The sequence below is a fragment of the Mus caroli genome, chromosome 5, assembly GCF_900094665.2.
Source record: "Mus caroli chromosome 5, CAROLI_EIJ_v1.1, whole genome shotgun sequence".
Lineage (NCBI taxonomy): Eukaryota > Metazoa > Chordata > Mammalia > Rodentia > Muridae > Mus > Mus caroli.
The window spans coordinates 63,786,148-63,795,680 of NC_034574.1; the positions used below are offsets into that span (position 1 = coordinate 63,786,148).

The following is a 9,533-nucleotide window of genomic DNA, read 5'->3' on the forward strand; positions in this document are numbered from 1 at the left end:
TATGTTTTAATATCTAGTCCTTTTTTCTTGTATCCCATGCTATCTAGTCATCACTGGTAACTTTGTCAACAATGTGTTCTCCAAATTCAGTCCTAGACAGTCCTTCATTAATTAATGACTCCAATACCCATGCTCGCTCATAGCGTAAACCCACTGAAATTTCAGTAATGGCCATTTTCTACTCAAATATTTAAAGGCAATGTTCACTAATATGAAATTTAATTAATCTAAAAATATGTTAAATTAATCTTATTTGAGTTAAATCCCTCTACTCAAGATTTTTTTTGAATAGAATAGCTATTAGAATATCTAAAATTTCAGTGGACAAAGGGGAAAATTCTCCAACTAACCAAAATAGCCAACTTTTGATGTCCAAACTACAGAATTATTTGAATGTATAATGAACAATTGTTTTTTAAAGCCATCAACTGGAAATGCAAGTATGTTTGAGTAAGTAAGGGAGAAATTTCCTTTCAATGTGTTCCTGTATCCTGATAGCTTTGATCAGTGAGAAAGTGGATGGTTCTTTTTGATTGAAGGTTGCATTCTTGCCAATGGTTCAGCATCAGATGAAGAATGGACAGTCCGTTACACCAAGGTTTCCCTCTCAGTAAATGTAGCTAATGTAAATATATTTTGACTAAGTATGACCTACTTTGATTATGTGTGAACATAGCATTAAGTGGGGTCAATAAAATTTAAATTAACAACCAGTAATTTACTAAACAACAAATTAGAAATTGGCATTTATGTATTTATGTCTATACCTTGATACACACTTCTCAAAGGTCTGTGCTTTTATCCTTGCCACATTTTCTCAAGTAGGAAGCCCCAGTTATAGTTATCTCACGGTGGTACTTGTTTTGGGGTTGAAGTGTCACAACAGACATTAAGATGTCTAGTATTTGTTAAACTGGAAATTGGAACCATTTTCTTCAAAGTATATTCTCTCTCTCTCACACACACACACACACACACAAATTCAGCTCTTCAGAATCCTGCCAGATGAAGGGCAGACTCAGTTGGCATTGTGTTCCTGATTGCAGTTGTTTATTTTATTGCAGGATAGTATGCACATGCCACTTTAAAATGACAGAAAACACAACTTAGTTACTAAGGTCATTCCAAATGGCCCAGCTTTGTTAGCAAATGCAAAGCTAAAATCTTCTTGTGTTTGCATTCAGATGTGTGAGGGCGACATAACAGTTCAAAGTAATGTTCTGGGATAAAATGGAGCTTATAGAGAAAACTGCTTAGGATGCAGTTCAAGGGCACATAAAGGTTACTATGCTGTTTTGTCTACAAGAATAAAATGCTGCTATGCATATTCTGCTTCTCAATTTAAATCCTGGTCTTGTAAATAGGAACGGGGTCTACATAAATTAACACCTTTTCATATGCTCTTACATCTTCCTATTTGACAATTTCTTGTCATTCCTAGTGACTATATTTTTGGTTTATGTTAGTATTAAAATCAATTTTCCATGTCTACAGGAAAATGAATCTAATAAATTATTTCAAGTCATCTAGAAAAAAGGATATATTTATTTAAATAGTACATAGTTGATTTTAAATTTGAAATATGATAAAAACAAGTATTGGGTTTTACTCCCTTGAAGATAAGCTCTAAGCTCTAGAGAATTTCTTAAGATCTAAATGAAAATATAATCTTTTTGTTTCTAGGTTTAGAAGATAATTAGATTTTCACATCTGTTCTTCTAATAATTATATTTAAATAAAATACCACTGGCTTTGAAGCAAATTGCTTACTTGATGATATATATATATGGAATATATGTAGAGAACATGATATTTTTAACAATTTTATTTTCACTTGTAAATATTGTCAACATTTAAATCCTAGTTAATAAAACAGCAATGAAAAAATTAATCATACTCATATGAAGCATTTTAAAGTATTTTAACAAATATGCATGCATAGATACAATTGAAAACCTCTAAACTCCCTAACACCTTTAACAATGAGCAAGCCATCAATACAAATATGGAAGTAGTCACAAAAATATAGTGAAGCATGTTACGCCTTAACGGATAGTCCATACTTCTTTTATCCCTTAAATGATGTTTATTTCATTAACATATTACCAATATTCAATATTTTCAACATAAATGCATGGATTATCTAAAAATTAATATACACATAGTCAAAATTTTATTTGGACCTCCATTTGTTAAAAAACTCAATATTTTATTTTCCTTCAAATTTTGTGTGTTTCTGAGGAAGGTGGAAAGTTATAGTTAGCTGGAGAACTATAATTCTCACACTATAATACAATCAAAGTTTCACCTAGTGACTGCTACACCAGGTGCACCGATTCATGAATTAAAAGTATGTGTGTCTAACACCCACATGACAGCTCCTCCTTAAAATCAACATACTTTTGTTGATCAGACCTCTCATTGTGACAACTGCTGTCAAAAATGAACATGTCTTTCTCGGATTTATTATTTTTATTTTATGTGAGTGTTTCTCTGCTTGTATGAACCATGTGCATGCAGTATCAACAAAGGCCAGAAAAGGGCTTTAGATTCCTGATTACAGACCTTAGTAAATTATCCTGTGGAGGCTAATAACTCAGCCTGTGTCCTCAGCAGGAGCATAAAATGCTCTTGTGTGCTGAGCCATCTTGCCAGACCTACGGTGAATATTTCTATTGCTTATTTCCAAGTGGAAGCCTCCTCTCACAAATATAGCATTGGCAACAGTGTCAGCTTTCCCTATAGTGAGAGTCTCTAGAGTCCTTTCCTCACTGTATGGATTTTGTGATGTCCCTACTCAAGTTCATTACAGTTGTCTCTTACAAAGTCCACTTGTAAAATGAGTTTTGAGAAATTTCACATGCCTAAAAGAGAGAACACGGCGATTATAATATAGTTGTAAAAATCAGCTAAGAAATCTGTGGGTAGATACATAATTTTGATGTTTTTCAAATATATCTACTCTATAAAATATCAATAGCATGTATTTAAGTCTGTATTTTGAGACAACCTAGAGTTTAGTTTGCCAGATGGCTCGTTAAGCCCTGTTAAATCAAGCTCTTTTACTCAATGATTCTTTGAACTTGTGAATCCCTTTTGTAGCACTTAAAGGAAAAACAAAACATTTCCCATTTGATTTCATTGTTAGTACATTTGAACATTTTAGTGTTAACCTCTTTATACCTCATAAATCCTACAAGGCAGAAAATAACTTTGAGTTTTTTGAACTTGCATTACAAACAAAACAAAAAATGACTTTAGTGTTTCCTCTCCAAATTTAAAAATCCTCAAAATAAGTGTAGGTTGACTTCTGTTTAACATTGAGCAGAAAATTGATTGGATAACAGATAAAAGTTGTCCATTTGAAAACTGTAGTTTCCAAGTAGCTTGATTTAATTCCTTTGTACTTCAAACATAAGACATGACAGTGTTTAAATATATAAATGTATACAAACTGTCAGTTCACAAAAAATTATTTAAAAAGTAATTAATACACACATTATTTTCTTCTTGGGAATAACATATCTTTGAATAAATCCAAGAAAATCATGGCTTTGTTTTAAAGAAACTATATCCTAAACAGAGCAAATACAAAGCAAAAAATAAAATCAAGCTAATGAGCAATCTAGGCAAAGAACATTTTAATATTTGACAGTAGTCTTTCATTATAAGCAAAAGGTATATTTAAATAAAATATGTGTTAAAATTATTTATTATTCAAAATATTTCTCACATAAGTATTAAGTCCAATATTAGATTTATACAATAAACATAAAAAATTAAAGTAAAAATATAAGTTTATGATATAACTGTGCCTTATTGGACAATCAATTACATGTTTATTTAGATAGATTAACCTGAATAATTATGTCTTATTCATTTATGAAAGCCCTAGTCACTTAACCATCATATTCATATTTTAACTAGTGGACTTTCATTTTAATTTAAACTTCATGTTATGAAATACAACTGATTATATTGGACTAAGCCAGACTTTTAAGATTATTTTTAATCTATTGGCTGAACTTATAAGTATAGATACCCAACCCAGTAAACCAGATTGAACAAGGCAAAAGCTGTTGGGAAAAAGATTCTGGAGTAGGAGTCAATTTTGGCAATGCGTATGTGTATCCGCCCTTCTCTCCAGGACCCAGTTCTGCAGTCGTCGAAGCAACAGAAAAAGCTAGTACAGTCTTTGCCCTCCAAACACTGGTAGCCATAATCATCATCCCCTTGTGGCAAAGAAATGCTATTCATGGGAATGAGAGTGGATCCAGCATGGAGACCTGGGGAAGCCTGAGTAAATAAGGGGGGGGGGGAGGAGAAAAACAGAAGAAAGGAAAATAAGTTAGCACCTGCCAGGGACTCAATAGGAAACTGGTAATCAATTAAAACACACACACACACACACACACACACACACACACACACACACAAACACCCCTTGACTTCAAAATACTGGTTATATTCAATTACAATGTATTATATTCAATTAGAATGTATTTTCAGATTTCAATCTACTTTGTTATATATACCTTTTTTTCTAGTTAGAAAATTATGTAGGAAAAATAACTTTGAAAATATAACCTACAGTATACCTTTGGAAAGTCTATCTACAAAAATATTGTCAACCATGAATCTAAGTATAAAAGGGCAATAAACATGTTTCTATGGTGTTGAACGTTCAAACAATTATAATGTTGTTGGGTGTTATATAATTTACTTATCTTAGTTATAATAAGTATAAATAGCAAGAAAAGACATTCCCATAGGAAAAACTCTTTGAAGAACCAGAAAAGACAAAGATATATATCACATGTGTATGAGTGAGTATATCACATGTATATCACATGTGTATGAGTGAGTAAATGCATAGAGACAAGTCAAAACAATTTATAAACTCAGCTTTAGGAGCAGTAGATGCATAAAACTAGGTCCATTATGAAGAATGTGGCAATCTTCTCTCTGGGGAAAGCACATTAGTGGCTACATAAATCTTATTAGTTATTATACAACAATCAATACTCTGATGATAACAATACTTTGATGATAATAATAACTCAAGGATTATTTTAGATCCATGTCAAACTAATACTTTATTACAATTTCTCGTTATTTTTTATTTTTATTATATTTCTGTGTGTGTGTTTATGTGCACCTGAATCATAATGAATATACAAGGTATATGTAGAGTCCTTGAGAGTTGAGATTGAACTTAGGTTGTTAGTCTTTGTAAAATGTGTTTTTTACCTGCTGAGAAATCCAAATGATTCAGGATATGAATATTTGTAAGTGATAAAAATAATATTTGAAAATGTCATAGTTCAGGAAAAAGTCAAAATATGGGCTAACATAAAGCAAGTAGTTTAGAGTCAGGAAAACTTGGGCTGTTTGTCTTCCACAACACAGGGCTTGCATGAACTTGAAGAGGAAATAGGACTGCTTCTCTCTCTGAGATGCCTGTCACAGAAGGAAAAGTGACTGTGGCAATGCTCAGACCAGCTTAAGTAGATAGAGCATGTGTACCATACATTTGATGGCAAGTAGACAACCCATACTACAGCTGCTGTTTCTATGTTGCTATTGCTTTCTGAAAAGAGCATGTCAAACAGACTATAAGATGCATGACAGAGCACACATACACATTCTGCTAACAAGAAGAGTGGTTACTAGAGAAAAAAATCAATCCCTTAAAATGGCAGGAAGATAGCAGCCTTAGTCACCCGTTGTCCTCCTTGACTTCTGGATGGCATGGGATTAGTGAACAGTGGCTTGAAAATCTCACTGTAAGCCCTGTTTTGTGGTCATATAAGCAGTGAATTAGAAGTCAAGAATATAAAAATCAGCTTACTGGGCTTAATTCTCTCTCACATAGATGCTTAACATTTTTTCTTTGCATTCAATTTTGAAAAGCATACATCTCACAGACATGATATATTTTAGGAAAAATAACTTCAATATCAAATGATTTGTGGGTTTCTTCAAATTTGAACTCTGATTCAAAGCTGTTGGCTTTCTAAATCCTTAGAGAATACAGACAATTAAAATGTTAAAAATTAAGAAGATGCATACTGAGAAGAAATTCCTATGTGGATAGAGCATTTGCCCTGCAGGTCTCCTGTCAAGCTTACATTGCTTGAACCCAAATGCCTGGTCAGTGTGGTTGTTTCCAGTTATAACAGTGTTTTGGAGACAAGAGACAGAGGATCTCAGGGTACGCTGTCTACCTCCTCTACCATACCTGGTAAAACTTGTGTTCAGTGAGAGACCTCAACTCAATAAAGTGAAGGTTCTTAGCTTCCTATCTTCTGTTTCAAAGGACATGTGAAGTTAGGAAACTAGAAATTATCTATGGAAGAGGATTCAATCAAATGAGGAGACAGGAAGAAAAGGAAATGGTGCCAGAGAAGAGGAGTGCTGGAGCCCGAAGGATTCAAGTTGACGGGAGTGTTAGAGATGGGGGGACAAGGAGTGCGGTAAGGGCTTAACAATGTGAACAGTCTATAAGAAAGCTACATGAAAAATCTATGATCTTGGCTCACATGGAAAGTTTATAAGATGGTGATAGTTGAACACCTGTGGTATAAGATGTGGGGTTGGGACAAAATTGGGGAATAAAATTATAAGCCAGAATGAGTGCAAGGTTGGAGCCAAAGAGAGAAGAGTAAAAGAAAGGAGAGGATAGGAAGTGGGTTAAAGAAAATGTAGGATGGATAAAGGCTCTTTTAAACAACACTACTTTGTAAGGTAACTAAAGATATAACTGAAAGATCATAAAAAGAAAATCTGGACTGCATGATACTTCCTCATCAGAAAAGATTCTTTTTGCAGAGATTCAAAATTCAAAAAAGTTAAATAGGCAGAAAATAAGAATCATGAGTATTAGTTCTCACTATGTTCACAGACACCTGTAACTTTACCTCCAGGTAGTCTGTGCCATCTATGGGACCCTATGGGACCCTATACTCATAGGCACATGTACATAGTCATACACATAATTAAAAATGATAAAACGAAGCTTTTAGAAAAAGAATTAAATTCATATGAATAAAAGAAAAATATTAAATAAAATGCTGGACCATAAATTTGACTTTTTTACATTATAAAACGTAAGAAAATTTAGATACTAGAATAAACAAAGTGGCATCAGAATTGGTTATAAATATGAATTTAAAATTTAAGACATAAAGTTAAACAACATACAAAGTACTAAATATATGAATGAATACATTATATATTTATTCTTATGAATATATTCAAATACTTATGAAAAGAAGACAGTAGAAAAGCTACCTTTCATGTAAAAAATAAGTACTCTTCTATTTTTGACATTGCTGTTTTGAAATTTGGTATAAATATTAGAAATAAATAAGATTATTCATGAGAATTTTGATAAATTTTAGTTTTGAAATCTGTGACCAGGTGTGCTAGGCAAAGATATCCATTTTTAACATACACATTATTGTTATGTTTATTCATCTGCTTCAAATACTACTGTTAATATAAATTTAGATTTTTATCAAGAGTCTTATTCAATGATTAATCTATTTATTTAGTCTGAGAACATTAGTAACATGAACATATGCTATTAAGGTGACAAAATAGAAAGCTAACTATGAGTAGGACCTAGATTCATGAGAATACACATTACCCAACTGATGTTGCAATTTACATTAAGTGATTACCATCTTATTCCACCATCCACTGACATTTTGTAGTTACTTAAGCTGCCTTGTGTGTGTGTGTGTGTGGTAGTTGTATTTTTTAAATTTACTTTAATTTGTAATTTATTTTTTACACTCCATAATCCATTCCCCGCCCCTCCCATCCACCCTCTAACTGTTCCATATCCCACACCCCACACCTCCTCCCCACTCCACCCATCTCCACGTAGATGGCCCCACCCCCACTCCACCTGATCTCTAAACTCCCTGGAGCCTCCGGCTCTTGAGGGTTGGGTGCATCATCTCTGAATTAACACAGACCTGGATGTCCTCTACTGTATGTGTGTTGGGGGTCTCATATCAGCTGGTGTATGCTTCCTGGTTGGTGGTCCAGAATCTGAGAGATCTCAGGGGTCCAGGTTGAGACTGATGGTCCTCCTACAGGGTCACCCTCCTCCTTAGCTTCTTTCAGCTTTCCTTAATTCAACAGCAGGGGTCAGCTGCTTCTGTTTATTGGTTGGGTGCATCTGACTCTTTTAGCTGCTTGTTGGATCTTCCAGGGTTCAGTCATGAAAGGTCCCTGCAGTAGTTGTATTTTATGTATCACCAATATCATAAAATATCTCCTGGGTATTTTGCCAAACACCATTTATAAAGAAAAAATATCTTTTATCATTTGTGATATTGAAGATTAACACAAGTGTTTGTTATTTCATTACATCCTCTGAAGGCTATCTGAATGTTTATTCATGCAGACATGTGCTGATTGGAAAGGATATTAGCCTTTTGCCAAAAGGAGACTCTGAATTGGAGGGTTGGAAAGCCCTTCCACACATTATCCTCCATTGAGATGCCAGTTCTTATTTTCAGTAGTACATTGTTTCTTGAGTGATTGCCATACTTGTGAGATTTAACACCCACCTCTTTTGCAATTTAAGAATACACACTACGTACTTAACTTCAATTATCATTATTGTATATAGATGCCACTATGCTATTCTGTTTAGAAATGTCTGTGACACAGCAGGGATGAAAGGACAAAAACTATAATCTTAACACAACGCTAGAAATGCACAAGCGATCCACAAAGTACATGTCTATCTTCAACATGGGTAATTTTGTCCTGAAAGCTCCTGTATTGTAAGCAGTGGTATCCAATGGAGCTGCAATATACCTTCTATGAACTCTACCCAGTATAGCACCTACATGTTAAACATGAAGTGCCCCTATGCTATGAAGACTTTTGCTTTTGAATTGTGTTCAGCTTATATCAGTTGGAATCCACCTAACTAGTTTCTAACAGCCATTGCATTTGATGTCATACCTCTAGGCATAAACTAGGCTTCCCTCATTCCAAAATACAAGCCTAAACTCAGTTCATGTGGTTTTACTCTGTTTTAATTTTTCTCTCAAATTTATTCTTCTGAAAACTACATTTTATTCTCCAGACAACTACTTCAATAGTGAGTTGCTACAGTGAAATATTTCTCTGCCAAACTTCAAATTAAAGACTTATTTTTAAAGGCCTTACAAGTGAATTCTTTCCACTTGAAATGAAAGGAAATTTTCCTGAGTGCCGTGTGACCCACATTCGCATAACCTTCTTTTCAACACCATGTGTCTATTAAATCTATACTTCACAGACCACTTTCCATAGTGTCTCAAGCAGCCCATGGATGCTAGGCATAGCTCCTGTAGGCTGAGCTTGGGGTAGTTTCTTGCTTTAGGGATAAGAGTGCTCATACTCTTTTCTATTAACCTTCACTTTATTGGTATTGATGCCTTTGAAAAAAGTTTTAGAAATTACTGGTCTCACTGATAATTCTCTAGTACCCTATTTGATTACTTCGAATTTTCTTTTTTTTTTTT

At 33.8% G+C, this 9,533-nt stretch overlaps 1 protein-coding gene across 1 annotated transcript in view; it reads right to left on the minus strand.

Moving 5' to 3' along the window:
* Positions 1-1,812: 1,812 nt before the first annotated feature.
* The window catches only part of Gabrg1 (gamma-aminobutyric acid type A receptor gamma1 subunit), a 75,547-nt gene continuing 67,826 nt past the window's right edge, over positions 1,813-9,533 (minus strand). The window contains exon 9 of the mRNA XM_021163034.2: positions 1,813-4,296. Coding sequence (XP_021018693.1) covers positions 4,027-4,296 — 270 coding nt within the window. The 3' untranslated portion in view covers positions 1,813-4,026. The remainder of the gene's footprint in view (positions 4,297-9,533) is intronic.